Here is a 27,345-nt window from a genome sequence, read left to right as displayed (position 1 = left end):
AGAATAAGGGGGGAAAAGTAGGACCAAGGATTTGAACACTTTACCGAAAAGGACAAATAGAGCACAAACAAGCCTTCCCAAGACCATGTGAAATACCGCTTTCATCAAGAATCTTTTCCTAGTTCCAACAGAAAAAGGATCACTCCCTCCTCTGAATTTCCACCTCTCCTGCAGCACAGATTATTTCACCACTTTCCGTAACTGTATCACACAATTACATAAAGACATACGTCAACTACCTCCATTGAACTACAAACTCCTTGAGTCGAGGAGCCTAGGCCCCTCTGACTATGGGGATGAATAAAGCATTTCTGTTCATTTTATTTTTATTTCAGTTTTACTGAGATATAACTGATCTATAACACTGTGTACATTTGTTTTAGAATACATCTTCAGTAGGAAAAATGATCAGATGTTAAGGTTTAATTTTTGTTTACATTTTTTGCAAGGATGTTAAGACTGTCCAATTAGCATGCCCATCTGATTAACCAGACACTTAAATAAAAGATATAACAATTAAAGGGGTAAAGTTCTTAGATAATTTGATATCGACATCTAAAATTCACCTGGATTATTTTTGGTACCATCCTGTGTTTCAGTGCTTTAGGGTCAAGAGGGACAGAGGAAAGAAAGTTTAATAAAACCCTTATGCTTTAACCAACAGACAGCACAAGGTGAAGAGCACAAGTTGCCACAAAACCAAGTGAAGAGAAGCCAAAGGAAATGAGAGCCAGGACAGTGAAACAGCAGTTCTGACTTTAAGGGAATGACACCAGCTGGCTTAGAAGCTCAGGCACTGAAACATCTAAGACACCGAAGCCTTAATCACTGTGATCACCTATACTGGATAACAATAATACCAGGATGGTTACTTTTGTTCAACTGCTATCTGTTCTTCACACTAAAATGTTCTCCTTCCTATTACTCTCCAGCTATCTGAATTAAGCCATATTTAAAACCTTAACGGAGTTCCATGGGCTTTCTCAAAAGCCTTTCCCAGCCTACTCATCCTGTTACCCGTGTCCCAGTCCTCAAAAAGCCTGGGATGTCTTTTTCCTGTACTCTTTCAGATAAATACTTATGGTACTTTCTGTACGACAGTCTTATGTCTTCATCTAAGTCTGCATGAGTTTACTCTTCACCTCTTAAGTTCTTTGAACGAATCACTGAGATTTTAATTTCCTACAGACTCGCTCACCAAACTACTCAATAAAGACTTAATGTAAAGCACAGGTACTACTAGTACAAGCAATAGTTAAAACATCTGACTTAAATCAGAAAGATAGTAGTAATGAGAGGTGATGAGTAACAACCTGAAGATGAACCGAAGAACACGAACGAGGGGCTTCGAGTTATGCTCCTACCTGCTAGCCTACATGAGCAGTACCAGATAAATTCTGCCCCAAAACTTGCACCAATTTATTAAACACAAACATGTACCTTTATAAAAGGTCAATCATGAGAAACATCAAATATGCTACTTTTTGCAATGGTACTATTTCTAATCTGAAAAGAAAAATCAATTTTACTGAACAGAGTTTTGGAAAACCTGTGCATAGTGCTGCTCCCTGGGTTATATTTTGACAACGCTAAAGAATTTTCTTTTTTTGTAATAAAAGTATTTAATTAGATAAAAATTTTAAACAATTTACTTATATAATTTAATACACATATTTTGGTTACAGGTATTTAACAAAGCAATCAAATCCTTATTTCCACTTCTGTTCTAAAATCCGCCTGCCCGCAGTGAGTGGGAACTGCTGCAGATCATTAAACACTCATTTATCAATGTCTCTCACCAGGCAACACAATGCAGCAGAATAGCACATAGAAACCATCCTGAACCCCAGCAACAGCGGCTAATTAGCATAGCCTACCACTAAACCGACTCCATATGATTGGAACTGTTAGTCGGAATGCTAGCCAATCAAACTAGGGTATGCAAATAGCCTATTTTAGTTGCCAGGGCAGAGCTACTTCCCAACGTCCAATAGGAAAACAAGCAATAAACAAGAAATGAAATTGAGCTTTGTCACATTTTCAAGTTGCTGTTAACACTTTCAGGGTTAGAGCAAAATTAACAGCAACTGTAAAGGATTAGAATCATATTCTATTTTTCACTCCAAATGAAGTCCAATGGTAATACACACAGAATACAGTTAATGTAGTTTACGTGTTGTAATTTTAACTTTTTACTCTAGTTAAGAGTTTTTCTATCAGAAGCTGCCATCAACATTTTAACTTTTCCCCCCACCTACTCAAAGGCAGGCATTATGTAAATCTCTTTCCATACATTCAAGTATATTCTCATATTAGAGAAATCCTATAAATCATTTTTACTCTATTACAAAAAACCTAAACAAAAGGTGGGCATAACAGAACACCTGGCTCACTGGAAGCCTGAAACAAGCTTGATCAGACTGAAGAGAAATAACATTATGGTTTTGGTTACGATATATGCAAATATATAATTTCAAAATAATCTTAAAACTACAAAACCCCAAGTTATTATTAACCTATAGGACTCAGAATATATAAATTGGGAAATAATGCTCATATCATGGAACCAAGATCAAGATATAAGCACAATAAAAACACATTATATTCAAATGTAAAATTTCTAATGACTAAAATGTTAAAAAAAATCCTACTGTCAGTATGACTAACAGCTACAAATACAGTCTTAAATACAGTAACTCAGTATACTCACAGCTACAAATACACTCTTAAAGAGCATCGGTGTACTGACAATTCTTAGTGGTTGAGAGAACGTCTTTAATCTCACATATTCAGAAAACTGCTTTGAAACACGTCAAGGAGACACATTTCCCATTTGTGCCTTATGACTGTGTCTTCATAAAAGATAAAGTTTTATTTTAAAATGGATCAACTTGTCCCACCTATCCTACCAATTATCTCCTAAATGGAGTACAGATTCATCCCACACCAAGAAGTCAGAGATTTTCAAATATATTTTCCCACAGAATGTCTGTTAATGTCTCCAGAAAGACTTCTAGCATTTGTCAAATATATTGAATTAAGACAAAGAACAGATTTCAAGCATCAGATTCAAAGAAAACAGCATGTTGCTCCTATCTCCACCACTGCAAGTTATCCTCCCCCTTAAGAAAACTAAAGCCACTTTTCGAGCAACTCCAAAGCAACCACCACCTATGCTTCTCTCCTAATTTCTTCCCATGTTCTACTTCGCAGTTCTGGATGAAAGTCATTTAAAAAGTCCAATGAAACCACAAACTAAAGTCAGCTTCTTAAGGGCAGGAACTTTAAAGCTGGAAGAAACCTTAAAGACCGTTTAATACTAAACCCCTTGTTCCAAAAACAAACTATCCTTTTAGACAACTAGTGCATAAGATCTATAGATGAAAATCAGTTCATTTCAGTCAGTCATGTCCGACTCTTTGCGACCCCATGAATCACAGCACGCCAGGCCTCCCTGTCCATCACCATCTCCCAGAGTTCATTCAAACTCATGTCCATCGAGTTGGTGATGCCATCCAGCCATCTCATCCTCTGTCGTCCCCTTCTCCTCCTGCCCCCAATCCTTCCCAGCATCTTTTCCAATGAGTCAACTCTTCTCATGAGGTGGCCAAAGTATTGGAGTTTCAGTTTTAGCATCAGTCCTTCCAATGAACACCCAAGACTGATCTCCTTTAGAATGGACTGGTTGGATCTCCTTGAAGTCCAAGGGACTCTCAAAAATCTTCTCCAACTCCACAGTTCAAAAGCATCAATTCTTCGGCACTCAGCTTTCTTCACAGTCCAACTCTCACATCCATACATGACCACTGGAAAAACCAAAGCCCTCCCACATACACTAACAATATCTGTAAATAATATCAGTCAGGCACTAGTAAATCTCATGGTTTGCTACCCGTACAAAAATATATAAAAAAATAAATGTTCAAAAAAGGTTAGCTCAGAATCACTCTCACTGCCATCATATGACAAAAGCATCTACACTAACCAAGGCTTACTTAAGAAAAGGTGGAAAAATCACTCTAACTGAAAGACTCAATCTTACTTCCCCCTTCAGATATCATTTGGGTGGGTGCTTAATACTTGGAACCTGTTACAAGCCTCCTTTAATGTGTGTGTGTTTAATACTTGGAACCTTTTACAAGCCTCCCTTAATTCCTAAGGGCAAAGGCAAAAGAGAGAAAGATTTTTAAGTCAATTTCATTCACATTCTTGCTCATAAATTTTTAATATCCTGGTCATTTCTCCCAGGTTCAAGCTTCTTACTTCCATCACATCAATAAACTGAATCTACAGCAGTTTTAGAACAAAAAACATTTTCCATGTAACCAAAGACTGTTCTCAGTCCACCTCTTAAAACATTCTCCGTATGACAAAATTTTCCATCCTTGAAGAAAAACCAGTAAAACCTTGGCATTTTCACTTTCATTTGGGACCTAGAGACACAGGGAAACATCATCTGCCTGGTGACAGATGCTTTGGGATAAAACATCCTGAATTTAAATGTTCAGTTTATCATCAGTTCTTTTAAAACTTAAATTGTGGAGTTCAGGAAAATATCAATGACTACTACTACTCAGAAATTAAACACTGAAAATGTTTAAAAATAGTTAAATCACTAAACTAGAATCTTCATTACATATGTATTTTAGAATTTCTAGTAAAGAAAATACTAAGTTTTCTAAGTATAGAATCAACCATTTACTTTTTAAAAATATAGTACTCCAGTTATATTGCAAGAAGAAACATATTTGGAAAATATAACTGGTAACTTTTCAAATCTGCTATTAAAGATGCTCAAAATATATAAACAGACTCTAGCCTCTCAATGTGTAACAGGCCATTATCATGACAAGTAATAAGTCATCCAAGATGATCTCAAATGATAAACCACATCGTACCAACAATTTTATATTTTAGGGAGAACTACAACATAGCTGTATAGTTTTGAAAAATGGAAAGCATTTTCCTTTTCAGATCTGAAGCCATCTAATCTGGAAAAATATTCAAGACTTTTGAGCAACTACCTTGGTCCAGTCTGTGACACCTCAACCCGTGTAAAAGCGAGACACCATCACACCGCCTTGTAGGACGTCCTTTACAGAAAGATGACGTCCAGAGATGTCTGTCCTCTCCAACCAGAGAGCAACTCTGACGTCTTCCCACCCTCCTCCTCCTCATAAATCTGCCTACAAAAGCTGAAGGTAAACTGTTACTTACATCTGGATTATGGACAGAAAGTTTTAAATCTTGGACTATTCTCTACCCTTGTGGATCAACTAATTCACATACGGGAAATGGCCCCATCTTCATCCTCCTTCCCCTCCCAAAACAAAAAAAGCACTCAAAACATTACAAATACTCACCGTTGTATATTAAATATACTTTTACTCCCTCATCAGGTATTGTGGAAATATTAAAACCTGACTGATCAAGCCTTTATTTAGCTAAATGTTATCATAATTAATGCATACTGCTGAAACAACAACAAAAAAGATTTTTGCAAATTAACTTTGGGGTTAAAAACTTTCCTTGGATTGTGCTTGAATAAAATAAAGTAACCACTTCATCTTTCTTAACCATCCTCACCTATACGACCATGAATATGAAAACAAGTAGACAGATTTCATACATTTAGGGGTTATACTTAGTCTGATTTTAAAAATGAATAATATGAAAAATTCACTTTCAAGAGGCTTGGGGTTCAAAGCACCTGAGATAAGGAGCCATCCTTCAAAGCAGTCGAAACCTAGGGAGCAAGAAGAGGCCACATGGTGGTAATGGGTAAAACGTGGACAGAAAAAAACAGTGCTTCCAAACGGTGCATGCTTAGTCTCTCAGTCGTGTCCAACTCTGAGACTCCATGGACTGTAGTCCGCCAGGCTCCTCTATCCATGCGGATTCTCCAGGCAAGAATACTGGAGTGGGTTGTCATGCCCTTCTCCAGTTGGGATCTTCCCAACCCAGGGATGGAACCCAGGTCTCCTACACTGCAGGTGGATTCTTTACCATCTGAGCCACCAGGGAAGCTTCCAAACAGAGCCCAAACCAAAAATCACAAAGGGAGAAACTGAAGTACAGATGTTGCCTCTCAAGAGAGCTATTTCTTGCATGGGCAATTTTAAGTGCTATACTATAGGTGGGTAGTAGATGGAAAGTTTTACTGAGATCATGAATTTCACCTACTGCTTAACATTTACTACCAGAGAAGCAAAGACAGCCACAACTGGAGTAATGCTTGAAAAAATCCTTTAACACAAACAGCAAGAGAAGTAACCAACACCCAGAAGCTCAGTTTCCTAAACTGAGGCTGGAAAGTGCTTTCAAAAGGAAAAATCTACAGCACAGGTGGGCTAAGCATACTTTTTCACATCCTCTGTATTATCTACCAACATAGCAATTCAAAGTCACAAAAATAAAATCATCAGCAGAGCATGGGAGAGAGATTCACGGCAGTGAACCAAAAAGTTCTGACAGATTTCTTCAAGACAAAAGGCCAACAGGATCATACCAATAATCAGAAGAGTATCAGGAAGACCCAGAGCCGAAAGCTGACACCAAGAACCACAGCAGAAGCGGCAGGTGTCATCTGGGTGCAAAAGGAAAACTGGAGTAGAAAGAAAGATGGGCAGAAGGGGCCTGACTACCAGACAACTATCTGCTGTGTGGTCAGCCTCTCCCCAGTGCTCAAAGAAGCAGCTATCACAGAGTTAACACACTTAGTCTCAGCCACTCAAACAAAGAGGACAGTCACCCTCAGGCTGAGGCAAAAAAAAAAAAAACAAAAAAACAAGCCCTGGAAGACACTAGGCCACCTGCCACAGAAGGGTTAGTGAGGAGCAGCAGAGCTCCACTCTGCTCCCCGGGACCCTCTCACCCGGCAATGAAAGGGTGAGACCCCTCTTGCCAAGACCCTCATTCACACCCACTGAACTGAGGCCATCTGCCTGGCATCTCACCACAAACCCCAAATCTGCATCTGCCCCCACAACTGGGAGAGGAGCTGATAATGGCACATGGAGGTCAGGTTCTTGAGTGGAGCAACAGGGGTTACAAGTATTTTTCATTAAAATATTATAAAAGAGGGCCTTCCCATAGACCGAACGAAGGGGACAAGTATTGTAATAATTACTCTGCCTCTGATTTAAAACAAAATTTTTTGCCCAGTGAAAATCGGCACAGCACACAATTAAATCATTTTTGAAAATCATCATGACATTCATTACACTACACCTCCAATCCCAGTGTTAACATTTCTCCTTTGAGTGGAAGAAGCTTGGTGACCTACATCTCCTTCTCTAGGTCCTAATCCACTCAGCAATTTTCCAGTACAGTTTTCCTGTTTTTAATTTTCAACAGAACCTCAAGATAAAAAACCATGGAGCCAATTACAGTTCAGGAAAGGTATGTAAGTGCGCATCCTTGTATGCAACGTGAAAGCCACTGTCTGGCGGACAAAGGCTTCGAGACAAAAAGAAGGGGAACCAAAGCTCTCATTTTGTATCTTGGGAAAACAAGAGAAACTGTCTAAAACTGACAGGTCAAGAAAGAGAGATTTAAGTCAATTTTATAAAGTTGTAATAATAACAGAAAAAATTTAAAGGAGAAATAGAAATTGGCAGAAAGAAAAGCACACAGAGCTATCTGATTTCCTCTTTCTCACAGGACAGTCTTTAATTTCTTAAATAAAAAAAATAGACCTATAAACACATTACTCTATTTAAAGTGATGTTAAGTAACCAAAGGAAGAATTTAAAGACTGAATATTAAAAGGTGTTTTACCACTAAGGAGTGAGAATGAGGAAAAGGAAAATGGCTATTTCATTTTTACTTCCAAATTGAAGTTTTATTAACTATACACCTCTAAATTGAGTAATTAATGCTTAATATAGAAAAAAAGTACAAATCTGATTTTAACATGTCATTTAAGCGTGGCTTAAAAACTACTACTACTAGTAAGGGCGAAAAAAAGGTTGCTTGTAACCAGAAGGTTCTAGAAAAAGCAAGCATTCAACAAATTTGTTAACTTTTATAACTTTATATAGAGCAAATCTAGGTTTCTATTAAAAAAATAATAGTCTACATTTTCAACGATCTACTGAGTACTTGCTCCCATGTGTATTTTGTGGATAATGTGAAAAAATGGAAGTGAACTTATTTGTACAGCTCCTGAATCTCTAACATAGGCCCACTTAACAATATGGACGTCTACACTTTTTAATAAGACTAGCATTTAAAGGAAACAAAGGCTTCAACCAAGCTAAAGAGGGACCAGTCAACAGTAGCCTGATGTCAAAGAAAAAGGGAGAAAGCCCACTGAGAGAAGTGCAGAATTAAATGATTCCTATGGAGTATATAAGCCACACTGTCAAAACCTTACGCTATAACTTTTTACATCAGCTTTTTTAGTTTGGGTTTTCCTTTTAAAGACTCTTACTGCTTAAAATAAACCAAAATTTACTTTAACAAACTTTTAAAATAATGGCCAAGTTGATCCATTTTCTAAAACTATGAAAACCAAACTCCATCAAAGTATTCCTACACAAATATTTTATTTCACTTGAATCTACAATTCAAATCTGTCAATAATACACTTTCTTCACCACTCATATGTGCTTGTTTAAGAACACGTTTCTTTTTCTGGAATTCAGCTGCAGGAGTTGCTTGTATATTTTTGAGATTAGTTGTTTGTCAGTTGCTTCATTTGCTATTATTTTCTCCCATTCTGAAGGCTGTCTTTTCACCTTGCTTATAGTTTTCTTTGTTGTGCAGAAGCTTTTAACTTTAATTAGATCCCATTTGTTTATTTTTGCTTTTATTTCCAGTATTCTGGGAAGTGGGTCATAGAGGATCCTGCTGTGATTTATGTCAGAGAGTGCTTTGCCTATGTTCTCCTCTAGAAGTTTTATAGTTTCTGGTCTTACGTTTAGATCTTTGATCCATTTTGAGTTTATTTTTGTGTATGGTGTTAGAAAGTGTTCTAGTTTCATTCTTTTACAAGCAGTTGACCAGTTTTCCCAGCATCACTTGTTAAAGAGATTGTCTTTAATCCATTGCATATTCTTGCCTCCTCTGTTGAAGATAAGGTGTCCACAGGTGTGTGGATTTATCTCTGGGCTTTCTATTTTGTTCCATTGGTCTATATTTCTGTCTTTGTGCCAGTACCAGACTGTCTTGATGACTGTGGCTTTGTAGTAGAGCCTGAAGTCAGGCAGGTTGATTTCTCCAGTTCCATTCTTCGTTCTCAAGACTGCTTTGGCTACTCAAGGTTTTTTGTATTTCCATAAAAAATATGAAATTATTTGTTCTAGCTCTGTGAAAAATACCACTGCTAGCTTGACAGGGATTGCATTGAATCTGTAGATTGCTTTGGGTAGTAAATGTCTATTTAATTCTTTGGGCCCAATCAAAAAATAGGCCAAAGAATTAAATAGACATTTCTCCAAAGGTATACAGATGGCTAACAAACACATGAAAAGATGCTCAACATCACTCATTATCAGAGAAATGCAAATCAAAACCACAATGAAGTACCATTTCACACCAGTCAGAATGGCTGTGATCCAAAAGTCTACAGGCAATAAATGCTGGAGAGGGTGTGGAGAAAAGGGAACTCTCTTACACTGTTGGTGGGAATGCAAACTAGTTCAGCCACTATGGAGAACAGTGTGGAGATTCCTTAAAAAACTGGAAATAGAACTGCCTTATGACCCAGCAATTCCAATGCTGGGTATACACACCGAGGAAACCAGAATTGAAACAGACACGTGTACCCCAATGTTCATCACAGCACTGTTTATAATAGCCAGGACATGGAAGCAACCTAGATGTCCATCAGCAGATGAATGGATAAGAAAGCTGTGGTACACATACACAATGGAGTATTACTCAGCCATTAAAAAGAATACATTTGAATCAGTTCTAATGAGGTGGATGAATCTGGAGCCAATTATACAGAGTGAAGTAAGCCAGAAAGAAAAACACCAATACAGTATACTAACACATATATATGGAATTTAGAAAGATGGTAACGATAACCCTGTATATGAGACAGCAAAGAGACACAGATGTATAGAACAGTCTTTTGGACTCTGTGGGAGAGGGAGAGGGTGGGATGATTTGGGAGAATGGCATGGAAACATGTGTAATATCATATAAGAAACAAAAAAAACAACAAAAAAAGAACACATTTCTTTTTAAAGCAGTAATTACTTCCACAGATTTTCCAGAAAAGCTGATACAGATAAGCTTACTGTATCTTGTCAACACCAAAGAGTAAATTATTTATGAAGCCCTTCGGAATCCCTGTAAAAGAGGATATACAGTACACCAAGTAAAAAGTCACCATCATCAACAGATTGTTAATGGATTTATTCTTATTTGTTCAACAAATATTTGAGAATCAATTATATTTTCAGGCATTACACTAATAAATAAGCCCTAGACCCTCCATACAAAAACTTAAAGCTCCTGTATAAAACAATACTATGAATAAAATTAAAAGACAAATGTAAACCGGAAAGTTCACGAGAAGTAACAAAAGCAGGAATATACTGGCTAAGCAAGCTCCATCCCTGACTAGCTGTGTGACCTGGGGCAGGCTACTAACTTCTGGCTGGGTTAATCATCACTCCAATCTAAGAGTTACCATCAAGAAAAAATGAGTTAATAAATGTAAATCATTTAGAATGGTTCCTGACATATAACAATAGTCAATGAGGAACTCTCAAGAAAATGAAATAAAAAAAAAAAAAATACTCGAAAAATATCAGCAAAAAATACTAAAAGGAAGATCACAGACCATATAAACACATACTCAACCTCACAAATATTCAAATAAAGGCAAATTAAAGTATTAAGTTATGTTTTCTCTATCAAACTGGCAAATATTTTTAAATATTCAGGATTCTACAGTGGGGTAAAACTGTGCTGTACGGCTGGTAAAAGCCTGATCTGTTCTTTAAAAAAAGACATCTGAAAATATGTATCAGAAGTCTTAAAAATGTACATGCCCTTTAACCCAATAAATGCAACCTCTAAGACTAAACCTAGGGCAATAAATCACACATGAACACAAGGTCTACCACAACATTCACTCAAACATTATTATGAACTAATTAGCAACAATGAGGAATAGTGACTGATTCGCAGAATACTAATTACTCATGAAAAATGATGCTATAAAAGATGGGGAAATGTTTAAATTTTAAAAGACTAGAGAAAGTAGAAGATGACCCCATTTGCCTCTTCGGTCTTGTTAGGAGGAGCCCCATGTGAAAAACGTATAACAAGCAAAAATACATAAACTAAAAAAATAGTGATATTCCAATTATTTGGATTATTGCTGATTTTCATTTTCTTCTTTACGGAAGTTCTATCTGAATTCAAATAACTTTTAACTAAAAATATGCAAACTGGACTGTGGTGGTGACAGCTGCACAAGTGTAAAAATTCACTGAAAACTCAACCTTCAAAGATGCAAGAATTTTATGATATGTAATTTATCAAAGAATATTCACACACACACACAGGACAGGAAAAAGTTCTTGCCCTCAAAGAGAGAAAAAAAAAATTACATTTTGTGTTTTACTGAATGGGGAAGAGGGAGAACTAAAGTTTCAGACCTCTTTACCAATAACTCTGCATAATGTAACAACATCTTTTTCTACGACTTACGTAAAAATGGATATTAGATGATCACTTCAAATATATGAAAAAAACAAAATGTTAGTTTTTCAAGTAACTTGAGTTACCAGAAAAAAACTCTTTACTCCAACACATTTTTTTCCCTATCTACCCTTCTCCTGCAAATAAAAACTGAGTAATACCAATAAGTAGGAAAAAATCAGCATTATAAATTAAACAGTCCTTCAATACAATTTTAAATTATGTAAATGAGATGGATTTTAACTAACTGTTAAGTCTGATAAAATCTGAAACATTAAACAGGTGATTTGAGAAGACAGGTCAAATGCTCAAAACAAGGGTAAATTTAAGAAAACGCAAGCTCAAAATAAGCATAAATAGTATGGTCATAACAATTGAGAGGGGAGAGAATAAAAATAACAGAAATAGGCCACATCTACCAGGCACCAGCTATGTAAGCGCTCAGCACTCCACTGTGAGGCTGTATTGCTATTACTATGCTTCCTATTCCCCTATTCCTGTGAAGCAAGTGAGACGTGGAGCTGTGTATTTTGTTCTTGTAGTTACCCAAATCCCTTGTTTTCCTTTCTTCTCATCATGTGTCTAGGGGTGAAGAAGCATGACCTACTGTTTTCCCTACTTGTAACATCACTGAAATTTAATTACCAACTTTCCCCCCTCCCCACTATTCTCCAAGCATCCAATCTGAAGGAATCTTTTATTTCCCATTAGTAACTGATGCAATCAGAACTTTATTCTTTTTTTATGTTGTTTCTCCTGTATCTTCATTACAGAGAATCTAGCCATTACATATTATACTCATGCATAAGCATCAGTTTAAGTTCCACAAGTACCTATTTAAAGCTCCTTTTATGTCAGTGTCCCTGCAGTCTCCTTGGTTACCAAAGTTTATTCCCTGGTAGATTCCTTAAGAAGTGTTCAAAGAAAGAACAGCCTCCAAGTTCACATTCACATTCGTAACATTTGTTTGCTGTTTTCATACTTGAGTCAATTCAGCTGGATATAAAACTCCTGGCTCTTATTTGTTCTCCTGGTGTTTATTAGAAGTTGTTATTCCACTGCTTCCAGAATAGAGCACTGTTATCAAAACCAGATAATCCAACAATCTTCCCCTTAAAAGATTTGGATCTTTGCCTACATACTCCAAGAATTTTCCTCGAAGTCCAATAACATTTAAAGAATATATCTACATGGTAGTCGTTTCTGGATCAATTTCTCCAAGTATATAACTTTTCAAATGTAGTGGTAACCCTTTTTCTTTTTTTTAATTTCAGGAAACTTACGTGAATTATAATTATTAGAATTTATTAAGTTTCACTGCTTTGGTTCCTCTTCAGAGACTCTGGTATTGTTTCTATGTTGATATTTCTTTGCCTCTCTTTGGTAAATGTCACCTTTTCTAGAACATTTCTTTTTCTTCAATTCTTTTTTTAAAATTTTTGTCTCCTATTTATTTTCTGTTTCTCCAAAGACATTTTCTATTGTTTGTTTCACTTTAGCGTACCTTCTAGTCGCGCTTCATTTTTCAAATGATTCTTTATTTCCCTTTACCATTTCTAAGATTTCCTTATTTAGATTTCTGTTGCTCTTCCACACCTTCCCAGGTGGCGCTAGTGGTAAAGAACCCGCCTGCCATGCAGGAGACCCAAGAGGCTCAGGTTTGATCCCTGGGTCAAGAAGCTTCCCTGGAGGAGGGCATGGCGACCCACTCCAGTATTCATGCCTGGAGAATCCCATGGACAGAGGAGCCTGGTGGGGTACAGTCCATGGGGTCGTAAAGAGCTGGACATGACTTAGAGACTAACACTCCATATTTGTATCATCTAAATTTCTTTCAGTTTGAATTCATCTGGAAACATCAGGCTATAGTTTTCATTTGCTTTGTAAGCATTTCTTTCCAGCATGCTTTCATTGTTTGCAGAAATATTTTTCTCTCATTCCTTTTTTCTTATGAAAGTAAGCTCGGGGGGGTATTTGACTGAGTCAGTTGGTCTCTTTCATGCAAGATAAAAAAAAACTTTGAGGAAACTGGAGTAGATTTTCCAGGTTCAGTAAGTTCTCCTCTGTCTTCCTCAAGAGGAAACGAAGCATACCAAAATACAGACTCATGACTGATATCTCCTGTACTTCCACCTTCCCCCTATCTTACTTGCCCTTCTCCCCTTCTCCCCCATGGTCTTCATCCTGCTTCATTTGGATTCCATTATCAGTAGCGTCTCCTCAGTGTGGGACTCTGACCAGGAAGGGAACTTCAACCGGTCGGTTTTGAAGATTCACAGGCACCAGAGGGCTCTACCACCACAGAATTCACTGGGAGCCTCTGCTATACTGAGAACTCACAAATATCTGTTCGTTTTAGCTGCTGTTCTCAACCTTTCTTGCCACACTTTGCAGGGACTTTTTGTTAGTTAGCTTGGGGTTCTCCTGTTCTCAAATCCATCAAATTCCTGCTGCTTTCTTCTGAATCTTTCAGTACAAATGTTGACACCATTCAGGTGTTGTAGTTACTGGAGACTGGTCCTCATCTACTTCTATTAAGAGTCTGTGGTGATAGTGTTTTAGAGAAAGTGTCCATCCATTTTTGGTCTCGCCATGCTAGTTACTCTATATTTAGGGAAAACTGTAAGATTCAAAACACTATGTCCTACTCTTATCTTCCCAGATCTCAGACATTCTTCTGAAGGTACATTTAGCAAGTATCCCTAAAATTTAAAATAAGGAGTGTGAATCCATTTGCTTTCACCAAGGTCTTGAATAAAGGTATTAAGGCCTAAGAGATACAACTTTACAACATGGCTAACCTCAGGTTTTCCACCATCTTCTCTATAAATATTCTATGTTCTCTTATGAGACACACACCTGATGCAATCATTATTACTCCCTTTATCTAGAAACCAGAAATAGTAAAAAAAAAAAAAAAAAAATTAAAGGAAATGGAAAATAATGTGGAACTCTTAAAACCTCCTGAAGAAATTTATTAAAGCAGACATTCCGAGTAGATATTTTTACGCATTAATAGAGTAACAATTTTTGTTCTTTTAACAAGTATTCGTTGAACGCTTTCTATGTCACAAGAACCCTGTTAAGACACAGGACACAAAAATGCGAATAAGCCATGGTCCTCTGACTCTGAGAATCAGGTTAGCTGGGACCAAAACATGGCAAGCTAACACATGCAAATGCCATAAAAGCATTAAACAGAAGCACTTGCTAGAAAGAATCCTGGGAGAATATTTACCGAACTATGTTAGGTTTGTCGCTTTATGCATTTCTGAAACAACTAAACTTTTTCCTCCACTGAGAACACACTATCACTTTTATCAAAATTTTCTAAAACAGAAGATTCTTCTCTTTGCCAGCTGAATTGGAAACTTATTTTTAACTATAATATTCATTGCTCGCAAAGATATATTAAAAAGACAAACATTTATCTAATGCTAGTAAGTATAAACTGGTACATTTACCAAACACCTTTCTAAAGAGTTTTAAGAAGGGTCTTGAAAATTTTTAAGCCCTATGAGCCAAAATATTTACACTCCTAGGGACAAACTACAAGGCAATAATTCAACATACGAACAAATACTCACGCACAAATGTTAGTACTTTTTAAAAAAGTGAAAAAGAAAACTTAAAAAAAATCCCAAAGACATCTAACTTAACTAGGAAATGAGCATATAAAGAAACAGCTTCAAATCACATATTTTAAAATAAATTTCTAAAATAATGTGCCCTCAAAATGTTACAGTTCTGAATGCTCTGAATGTGCTCCAAGCTGAAAAGAACAGACCACTATAGTTAGTTAAGTTTTTGATGACACAGGGAAATGTTCACAATATAATGCTGGGCAATAAAAGAGAAAATACAAACAATATGAAAACAGATTCTGCCCAAGCACGCCGACCTATTCAGATGATTTTAATAAAAAATGGCATCAAAAACAAAATACTGGAAGAGAAAGCACCCTAGCGTAATGGGCAATAGAATTCTGGGTATATTTCCTTCCACTCATCCACAGTCTTATAAATTTCCAAATTTTTTCACTGATACTACATTACTGAGTCAACAGGGAGAAAAACTTAAAACCTGAGCGCAAAAATAAATTCACCAGATTTAACCATTCACCAAAAACCATCAACTTGTTGAATTATTAAACACAAAATCAGACCGCTCAGGATTAAGAAATGAATGAGAACTAAACAAGGGAAAACACATACAGGAAAAGACTATTTACACAGGACCATGTGAAGAACAAGACTGCAAGGAGGGAAACAGGCAATACACTCTCAAATATCAAAATGCACAAACCCTTTTACTCCTCTCCGTGCACCTGTGTATATAAATGGGACTACAGAAGTTGACTTTATTTAAGCTCACAGATCTGATTTCTAATTGCTGTATATTAGAATATCTCATACTCCTGTGATCACTGTAGTATGCAAACTTTGTCCCACAAAACTCACATTTTAATCTGTTAAAACTGCCACATCAAATAGCTTTAATCATTTAAGTTTATAGAAATATGGTAAACAATATAATCAAGTCAGCAGAATTTAAAATAAATTTATAATGTTCATCCTCAAATAGTTATAGTTCTGTATGTTCTACAACTATTTCAAGTTTTCAAATAACTAGCTTATCATTATTATTAAAAAAAAAATTTCAGTTGTTAAAGAAGCCCAGAAAAGTATAGTATCATCTGCCATAACCAACAGCTTTTCCAATTAACGTTCCACTGAATGTTAATAGGTATAAATAAGAAATAAAAGGAAGGGGAGGTCCTTTTATCAAATAAATTTGAAAAATCCAAGTGCTTTTAGGTTAATGTGCACAGTGATCTCTGAAGCAGTGAATTTTCCAAATTAAATCTCCTAAGTACTTTCTACATTCTAAATAAACTGAATTTGGTTACTGCTTAATTCAAAGGAGTGAGGAGTAGCTCCTAGGTTCTCAGGATGATCGCATGCTTGGGTAGAATGGTGTCACTCAACGGTAACAGGAATGAATAAGAGAGGAGAAAGTGTGTGCAGCAGAGACATATAGGAGGCAGTTATGTAAGTCTGGAGCTCAGAAAAGAAGAGTGGGACACAAAAGCAGATTTTGACAACATGTAGGTATCAGGTGAAGACATTACTGCGAATGCCTTAACCAGAAAGTGCTTTCTATTTTTACTCTAGGTATCTTGAATTCGACAGACAAGGTTCTAAAATTTATCATAAACATCCACTGCATAATTTGCTTATATATCTTCTCCCTCTTCCAGCTGAAATGTGTTCCTTGATTCCCAAGCAAAGGAATCTCACAAACCGAGCACTACTATTGCACCTGGTACAAAGCAAATGTTAGTGAAACCAATGTTTGGTCATAAGCGACTTTTCTTCCAAAGGTCAAAAATGATCCAATCTTACCTAATATATAGCCTAACTGTATTTTAAAATATGAAAAATGCTCTCAAACAAGTACAGAAACACCTATAAACAAACGTACTAAAGACATATTAAAGTTTAACTTTAGCTTGCTGTTCAGTAAAAACTGATTATTAAGCTTTGGCTTTTGAAAAGCGCAGTCAGTCAAAACATACTTCAATGTCCTTTCTAGCAGCCCTGAAAGGGCACCTAAAATGAAGTGGCATGAGAGAGTAAGGCATCGTCACATCTCACCAACATATAGTCAAGATCATGACTGCCTGGGGAAACAACACTCACTTCCAAGTATGCAAAAACATTCTAGAAATAACTCCCAATGAAAAACTCCTTATGAGCTTTTACATGTTAAAATCCTGTCCGCTGAATAATAAATGTGTGCATCGTAAAACCAGAGCAAACTGCATTAATTAAAGATGATTATAAAAGCTGTTAATTTTACATTCAAAAACAATTATTAACTTTCAAACTGTTGAAGGGGAAATACACCAACAGCTAAGATACACATCAGAGTCAAACCTTCCTTCTTCAGTCTTTCCCCTTATCAGCCAGTAAATGTTGGTAATTTTTAAAGACTACAGGGCTGAGTGAGAGACTAGATTACACTATGAATCTGATATTTGTAAATTTTCTGTATGTTCCAACACTCATAAAATGAACTAGATAATCTTTATAAACTGGATTTACTCTTTAGATATTTCAGTTCATCCATAAGCCTCTCAAGAAAAAGAGCTATTTGGAAACTTTTCATATCTTGTGACAAGAAACTAGAAATAAAAGAGCAACTCTGCCACCTCAAAGTTCCTTAAGGGAAAACCTCTAGAATCATTAATATTCATGGATAAGTCTTTCGAGACACCCCCAGAACACTCTGTTCCTCTACTGACCGAAGGTGAAAGTAAGCACCTTCTTGGTACAGCCAGTGTGCTAGTACCGTGCCCCAGGAGCAACCCGGGAGCTGACAGGGCTCAGACACTGTTCCTGCACCAGAAGGTCACACTTATGAAATCTTACAACACAATTCTCATAAAATTCTACAATGTTTTCTGTAAATTCTTTATTTACTCCTCCATGATACTGATATTCGGCCTCAGCATCGTGATGATTCTATCAGCCACTCAGCCGACACGTGTCCATGGTGTGCCTCTGGTATGTACAGGCAAACACATATGCACCCTTGAGACACAGATCACAGCAATAATCACTGAATCGCCTTTTACTCAAAAAAGAATTACCATCAAACCCTTTGAGTTCCTCATGAATGTAAAATATGATTTGATCTATAATTAATATATATTCAAGCACATTTCTTCATACAAAATGGTACACCTGAGACACTATTTTTTTTTAATTCCACCCTGAAGTCAAAAAAAGGTAATTTTTTTCTGTTTGAAAAACAAAGATCACCAAAACCAAAAACCAATCACAAAAACTTTAACACCTTCACCAATAATGTAATTAAGTATCTATCCAAGATTTATGTAGTTACTTCTTTTCCAGTTAAAGACCACATTTTCAGTTTATAAATCAAGCAAGAATGTCTGTGTCCAGGTCTGCAAATATAAGCCACTTGGTTCAACAAAATGTCTCCTAATCAGCCTGATTTAAAAACATTCAAATTTAAACATTAATAACACCTTATCCATTAGCTACACTACATTTTCAAGAGTTTGAACATGGCCACAGATACAACAGCCTTCATTTTTCCACGTATAAGATCACTTCAATTAATTATAAACCAATCAAAACTATTCTTTCAAAACTGCCTTCTATACTGCTTCTCCTATATAAATACAAACAACAAAACGATAAAAGAGGAGACAAGGAAGAAAGAAAGGAGAAAGAGAGGGATGAAGGAAGGGATGGAGAGAAGCAGGAAAGAAAACATAAAACCCCAGACCATACTGTTTTAAGGAGTCATACATATGGGTGTAACACATCCTTAATTTAATGGTTGGAGTCTTATTTAAGACGCACCGCTAACATCTACTCCATCAGCCTTCACAGCTCTGCTCTAAAGGGATCTGGGGGAACATGCATTCACCCAGAAAGGTGAATATTTTATTTATCTTTAACAGAAACACTTCAAATCTGGCCAAAGCACTTTAGCCAGTCTTCCCCTTTTGAAAAGGTCAAGAACTAGCAATTACTATGCTGTATTTGTATTAATATCACTCTCAGTTACTGATTATCAAACTGATGCCCAAAGTCAAGTCTAATAATACCCCAACTATATCTTTCCATTTAGTGATCTAAATAATTCTCCCCACTAATGCTGTTTATCAGAAAGCTCCCCCCCCATTCAAAATATACCACCAGTTCCCACATTCTCTCAGACAGCCATAGTTTTACTGTATTTCAAAACTTGAGTCACCTGTATGCATCGTCTTCTTTCAAGTCTCATATCATCCTGATGGGGTGGGGGGAGGGAGGGAAGAGTCCAGCAGCAAAACTATAACACTGTGTGAAGAAAAACAGATTATGATAAGAGATAAGGATGCAAGACAATTACCCCTAATTGAGGAACATCTAATGTAAACACAACCCCCAAAACACAGAGATAAACGGATTGTAAATTCATTTGCTAACATTTATTTAAGCTTACTTGAAAATAATTTTCATTAATGAAAACCAATTATATATAAAATATAAAGTAACTGCCAGGGAGAAAAAGTTTTAAAATCTGACTACTACCAACAAAAAAATTCACACATTTCTAGGTATGAAATAAACTGTCAATACTCCCCTAGTCTATGTAATTTATCAGAAGAAAATTATCTACATTTTATAATCTGCATCAATTCACAAATCAGTATGAATGTGAATTCACTTTCACCATGGCTTACTATCAAAGGTAAAGAAAGTTGCTTTATAGGAACAATCAGATGTCAATCTTCCAGCATTACAGGTAAATTGAGACACTGCTCACAACTGCTCCTCTAAGCCCATAAACTCTCTTGTGTTCTCCAAGTGGCTTCCCCTACTTATTCTTTGACTTTAAACTCCTACTTACTTCCACTGCTATTTCATGATTGGCCAGCAAATTTCAGGACTAATGGGAAAGCAAAAGCACCTCTTGCTTTTGTCAACTAAGAGCACATAATAACAGACAAGACAAAGATAAGCACAGGCTGAAAATCAAGGAAGGAGTTTGGTCTAAAAATCTAGTTTTCAAATTGATACTGTGGAATTCAGTATTATTCTAAATGAAACAATGTTGCTTACGTGGGCCAAGTTCCCAGGCTAGCCAAAGACATCCATCTACTGAGACCAAAAGATATTACACCAGCCAGGGGCACTGGGAACTCTGCAGGAGCAACACAGAAACTTCACCAATTCTAGATCCTCTCTTTATTTGGAAAAATTCTGAAGTAGGTTGTTTCCCTTTGTTAGCACTCTCTCAACTCTTGATGCTTGCAATTCCCTAAATTTACATGAAGACACTCCAATCATCCTGTTAATAGTAATAACCCTTTCCCCTGAGTACCAGTATGTTCCTGAATTACCACCCCAAAGTTCCTGTTACCTCAATGGAATTCACTTCAGGTATGTGACAGGAAAAAAACAACTGGGCTGAAATAATTCACTTTAACATCTGCAGTTTTCAACAAGGATGCTAGCTAAATAGATCAAATAAACCCCTAATTGGTAGAATTCTAATAGTACTGCAAAATAACATTAAAAAATACTGCGATAGTGTGAGGAAAAGTTTTAGCCAAGTGGGTCATAATATGGATTTGAGTCTGTATTTACTGTCCCCAAATATTTCTGCTTTTCACTTATTTCTCCTCCTACTTTTGAGCCCCTGGTGTTCTTTAAAAGCTCAAAACATGGAAGAGCAGCTCAGAGATAGCAGTTTACATGTATGAACTACTTGTAAATTAGGAACCACCTGTCTCTGAAATCATTCCTTGATTCCAGATTCCATTCTTGAAAAACCACTTTTTCAGTTTCAATGCTGCTATGGTATCAAGTAAAACCCTAAGCATGAGACCAGCTGGTATCCAGACTGGAGGAAAGGGGGATACGGACAGAGAGAGGAACACAAAAGCAGTGCATCAGAAGTTTTACTTGCAAAAATAACATATGAATCAAGATTAAAGAGTTTTACTTCAAAAACATAGTTTTCTAATTTTTCCCCTCATAAATGGTCAGTCTTAAAAAATAATAATAATAAAAGTCTTTATAAATTCAACATAAACTACAGTAAAGGAAAACATGAAATTTAAACTCTCTAGCTATGAACTACACATTTTCAAATCCTTCAGGCTCTCAACATTATATTCTTCACCTGTAAAATGTCACAATGCTATCTACACCCTGCCAACTTCAATGGCTTCAACAGGAGATGAGTGGGCCAATGGCATAATGGATAACGCATCTGCCTCTGGATTATCAAAATGATCTATCTCACCCTAAAACTGACATCTTTTAGGGGGAAAAAAAATCAACCATTTAATCACTACTCATTTGAAAAACAGCCTTTAGCAAAGGATAAAGAATCTCAGCGAGTTAGGAAACTGGCTGCTGAGGTATGCTGCAACTAAACCATCATCTACTGTGAAGTGAAGGCGCTCAGCCGTGGCCGACCCTTCACGACCCCATGGACTGCAGCCCACCAGGCTTCTCTGTCCATGGGATTCTCCAGGCAAGAGGACTGGAGTGGGGTGCCATTGCCTTCTCCGCATAGACTGACTAATGATAAACTTCTCAAGTCTAGACATTGGATTACTAAATAAAGATTCTAGCGATTACTCCAATATATCCTTCAGGCTTGTCACTTTTTAAAAAAACAATGGTCTGTATCAGATGTGAGTTTTGACAATCACTAGGTTACAGGAAACACCAAATGGACTTTGCAAACTACAGATACAATTTTCTTTCTAAAGAAGCTTAGAAATTCAGTCATATTTTAATTTTTTTCTGAAAAAAACCTACAGTGATTTTATCTTTTCCCCTACAAATGGAACCATTCACAAATTACGGAGCAAAATTAGATGCTAATGAAAAACATGTACTATCCTTACCACAGAAACCTCCCATAATCCTCAGAATCTTTTACAGTATGTTTTAGCTCACATTTTGCCAAAGGCTACAATGTAGGAACTGAGCTTAAGTGGTTTTTGAAGCTAAACTTACAAACCATTTTGCTAGCTGTCTGAAATCACTGCGTACAATTAACCCACAGCACATGTGCAGGGAGGGCCAACGGCATTTCAACAAGCTTGAGGTTCGGTGCATGGTATGCTCAGCAAAGCACAGACCTGGTCTCTTGGTATCTGTTCTTTCTCAAGAGGTCAGGGAGACAAGAGGGGAGGGGAGGAGAGGGAGGGGGAAAGGATATGAAGACACCCAACTGAAAGTACTCTTGTGCTGGGATTTATAAAATCACTACAAATCTAAAAAAAAAAAAAAAACTAGAGTAGCAAAACTGTGATTGAAATGAATGGATTAGCATGATATGGCAAACCCAGATTAACTCGAGTGTTAATGAACTAAGGGCTTTCCTTGTGGCTCAGCTGGTCAAGAATCTGCCTGCATTGTGGGAGACCTGGGTTCGATCCCTGGTTGGGGAAGATCCCCTAGAGAAGGGAAAGGCTACCCACTCCAGTATTCTGGTCTGGAGAATTCCACGGACTGTATAGTCTATGGGGTCACAAAGAGTCGGACATCACTGAGCGACTTTCATTTTCTTCCATTTAATGAACTAAATGGCAGTCATTGATGTATTTTCTGGAGACACAATGTTTTATACTGACGGAAAACTAAAAATTTTATCTAGTTTCAAAATAACTATAGTAGTAGAGAAGTACTGCGAACAGCAGGCAAAAAAAAAATCAGTACTCACAAGCTGAAGTGAGTGAAGTCGCTCAGTCATGTCCGAGTCTTTGCGACCCCATGGACCACAGCCTACCAGGCTCCTCCGTCCATGGGATTCTCCAGGCAAGAATACTGGAGTGGGTTGCCATTTCCTTCTCCAGGGGATCTTCCCGACCCAGGGATCGAACCCAGGTCTCCCACATTGCAGGCAGACGCTTTAACCTCTGAGCCACCAGGGAAGCCCACACAAGCTTCAAAAGTACTGGTAGGAACCATCTTATTTCTTAAGCTGGGTAGAAGTATACAGCTGTTGCTTATTATCTTTTAATTTTATATGTTATATATACTCATATTCACAATTTTAAAAATTTAACCCTTAGGAAAAAGCAAAAGGCAAGAGGTTTAAAAGGACAATTCAGATGGTACAGAAGATGTCTATTAAGAATAAGCTACAAAAAAAAAAATAAGTAAGCTACAAAAATGAAAACAAAGTTGAGGGACTTAAAATTTTATTCCATGGATCAAATTACTACGCGGTTATATTCAAATCATACACTGTGACCCGCTTTCCTTATAAACTTCTGCTCATTTACACTAATAGAGTAAGGAAGTCATAGAAGAAAATGTCTTTATTTCAGAAGCAGACTTTCAAGAATTAAAACAGCCAAAGGAGTCATACAGGAAATGTTTTGATACCTAACACGCAAGAAAAAAAAATCTATCAACCTAATTCCCAAAAAGATGATCAAATGGGATGGGGGGGGGGGGGGGTCTTTTCACTAACTAGGGATTTCAAGGGAAATCCTAAAAACCAAGAATATTTATGACTTCCTCTAGAATCCAAGGAAATACCCACAGTCTTAAAAAAAAAAAAAACTGAAAATGCAAAAAGCACAAGAGTTCAAATCAAAATTATGAGTAACACTGCAGAGAAAAGGACCTTCACTATACCCCAACCACTCAGCTGAGACACTTCACAGACGCCGACACACACCCAACAAGCAGGCCCTCTAATTTCACCAGCGTGGACACCAGGGGTCAGACAGATCAAGCAGCCTGGCCTAAGGTCACACCGTGAGAACTCTGGTCCCACACCAAAGTTCACTTCTTTCCGCCACTGCAAGATCCTCTCACTAGGGATCACTGAAATGGTTATAAAAAAATTGCAAACCTGCAAGAATCTAGGTGGACTAAGTCTGATTTTAAGTCTCACCATTTACTCTTCTGCCTCAACCAGGCCAAACATGAATAAAATTCATAAGCAGTAAATTACTTTGTAAAAAAATATTTCAGTTTAGGAGAATAAAAAAGTAACTTTCCTGAAAAGTCAGCCTAGCAGAGAAATTCTGATTATAACATGTAGCAGTTTGCTACATATTCCTTAAAAAAAAAAAAAAAAAAAAACTGAACACAAGCAGAGAAGAGTGTAAAAACCAAGAGCAGGTAAGTCATTTTTGCACTAAAGCCTCAGGCAAGATAAAAGAATATGAAGAACTATAAACCTGGGTCTTGAATCATATGACTCCATTGGCATGTTAGAAGTGGGAGCAGCTGATACATGGGGTTTAAAGAGAAAGAAGAATGTGATTTCTCATGAAACTGAAAATAAAGAACACAACTCTGAGTAAGCATTGGAGAGAAGGTTCAAGAAGTAAGACCTGAGCGGATTAAATAAATAATGCCCCAATTTTTGCTACCTCAAGCACCAAGTTACCTGGGCTCTCCAGGACTACATCTGGGCTAAACTGAGACAAAATTAGGCACTGTGTATCTGGCTACAGCAATAAGCTCAGGAAAACAGGAGGGAAATAACTCATAGGCATATTATCTGTAACAACGCAGAATGCATTGACAAGTATCTTTTCTAAGACTGGAAAGCAGAGACTGAGAAGTTTATAGGAGTAGTGGTGGTGGTGTAGTGGCTAAGTCGTGTCTGACTCTTGCGACCCCGTGGACTGTAGCCCGCCAGGCTCCTCTGTCCATGGGATTCTCCAGGCAAGAGTACTGGAGTGGGTTGACATTTCCTTCTCCAGGGGATCTTCCCAACCAAGGGATTGAACCCAGGTCTCCTGCATTACAGGCAGATTCTTTACTGACTGAGCTATGAGGGAAGCCTCATTGGAGTAGGCTATGACCAAAAAAAGTACTGGTACCCTGCCACTAATTCAAAATATATAAATGACCACTGATACTGTGGCCTTCCTGGTGCTTCAGATGGTTGATCCCTGGGTTGGGAAGATCCCCTGGAGAAGGGAATGGCTACCCACTCCAGTTTTCTTGCCTGGAGAATCCCATGGACAGAGGTTACACTTCATGGGGTTGCAGAGTCAGACACGACTAAGCGACTGACACTTTCACCAATACTGTATTTTGCTTGCCATCTTTTGTCTCCTTTAGTGAGTGTGAAAACAATTATTTTCACAGATTTATACAACCTTCAAGTCTATCAACATACCTACGTGTTTTCTCTTATATTTCAAGTTCCTCAAACTTCAATATTCAGACCACAGAACTTTTCAGGAACCTAACTTCCACTAATGGAGAGCTATCACTGTATATATACTAAGAAATACCCCATCATAAGCAGACCTAAGTTCCAGAGGTTCATTTAAGCTAGCTGGTTGCAAGGCAACATTAAGTATTATTTTAGTTACGTGTGGAATTAAGCAGACTTCTCAAGTGCAACTTGCCCCCAGCCTACTCTCTCCTTCAAAGTTTCAGGCCCACATTTCAGAGAGTCCTATGAACTGAGCTTGACGTCCCAGTTATTTTCGTTTCCCACTTATTACTGAACGTGAGAGATTTTGTATTTAATGGACACATAAGCACTTTCCTTTAATTCACTTAATTCTCATAAATAATTACATAAGTTACGTAGCACTATTACCCGGTTTACAGGTGAGGAGACTAAGGCCCAGAGAAGTGAGGTCACACACAGCCACACAGGACTATTTTAGAGAAGAGATTCAAATTCAACCAAACGGACTCCAAAGTTGCCGACCTCAGGTCCCAGATTAAAATGAATTTATGATCTCCCGACTCTACTCTCCCAACCAAGAAGGAAGAGGAAAGAACAGGTAGGACAGGAAGAAAATCCACTTCTCCCTCCTGCGTTCTCAGTTTTGGTCAATGGGTTTCACCACACCCCAGTCTCCCAAACTAAAACCCTAATAACCTGGGACCTCTTTCCTGCTGCGTATCCCACATCCAATCCACACAAATTCTTGTGTTGGGAAATTCCCTGGCGGTCTAATGGTTAGAACTTAGTGCTTTCACTGCCAGGGCCCAGGTTCAATCCTTGGCTGAGAAACAAAGATCCCACCAGCCACACAGTGCTGCCCCCACTACCCCCCAAAACACTGAACTCTGTGAACCATCCCAGCAAATGAATCAAACCTAAGGAATCAGTCCCAGAAACCTCCAGTCTACGGCCAGTCTTGATGTCAGAAGTGGACAGTCTCACAGGACTGAGCCCTTTACCTGTGAGGTCTGATTCTTCCTCTAGATAGACAGTGTGAGAACTGGGCTGAATTCTCGGACACCCTGCTGGCATCTGAGAACTGCTTGTGTGAAAGAGCCCCTCCCTACGAAACACACACACATACACGCTGGAATTGGGCACAGGAACCCTTTGCAAAAACGAATTAAAAGCAAAGTGATATAAACAAAATAAATTTTCTCTCTCTCTTCTGTTGCTATGCTTGCTTCCTATCATCTACACAACATGTACTCAGACTCTTTATTACTCAAATCGATCCTCCTCATAAGATGAATTGGGCTTCCCTGGCGGCTCAGACAGTAAAGACTCCGCCTGCAATATGGGAGACCCGGGTTTGATCCCTGGGTTGGGCAGATCCCCTGCAGGAGGGCACGGCAACCCACTACAGTGTTCTTGCCTGGAGAATCCCATGGACAGAGGAGCCTGGTGGGCACTGGTCCATGGGGTCGCAAAGAGCCGGACACGACGTAAGAGGAATTAAAAAGGGGTGCCCGTGACCAAGAATCAAACAAGGCTGAGGTCCAGTGCATCGTGTCATCCCTCCTTACATTTCCCTTCCTAACCTCAAGACCTGCCATGATGGCGTGCAAGCGTTTTATTTTAGAAACAAAGCATATCTATCAGAAAGAAGACACTTAGGAAAAATAACACTCAATCCCTGAAAGCCTGCAATCCCTTCTCATAACCAGCTTCTAAGAAATGCAATAAAAACCACTATGCTTTCCTTTCTGATAGGACTGACTTTTCCAAGTCAGTCAGTTCAGTCACTCAGTCATGTCCGACTCTTTGCGACCCCATGAATCGCAGCCCGCCAGGCCTCCCTGTCCATTACCAACTCCCAGAGTTCACTCAAATTCACGTCCATCGAGTCGGTGATGCCATCCAGCCATCTCATCCTCTGTCGTCCCCTTCTCCTCCTGCCCCCAATCCCTCCCAGCATCA

At 37.8% G+C, this 27,345-nt stretch overlaps 1 protein-coding gene across 3 annotated transcripts in view; it reads right to left on the bottom strand.

Annotated features, from left to right (window-relative positions):
• The window catches only part of DYRK1A (dual specificity tyrosine phosphorylation regulated kinase 1A), a 144,662-nt gene that overhangs the window by 75,763 nt on the left and 41,554 nt on the right, over positions 1–27,345 (bottom strand). For 2 of the 3 annotated variants that reach the window (XM_052648209.1, XM_052648249.1), the window contains exon 2: positions 19,459–19,544. The exons of the other annotated variant lie outside the window; for it this stretch is intronic. In XM_052648209.1, coding sequence (XP_052504169.1) covers positions 19,459–19,468 — 10 coding nt within the window. In that variant the 5' untranslated portion in view covers positions 19,469–19,544. The remainder of the gene's footprint in view (positions 1–19,458; positions 19,545–27,345) is intronic. 3 annotated transcript variants of the gene reach the window in all.

This window comes from Budorcas taxicolor, chromosome 1 (genome assembly GCF_023091745.1).
Source record: "Budorcas taxicolor isolate Tak-1 chromosome 1, Takin1.1, whole genome shotgun sequence".
Taxonomy (NCBI): Eukaryota; Metazoa; Chordata; class Mammalia; order Artiodactyla; family Bovidae; genus Budorcas; species Budorcas taxicolor.
Note: the sequence above shows the minus strand (reverse complement) of the source record. Positions and strands in the feature narration are given on the sequence as shown.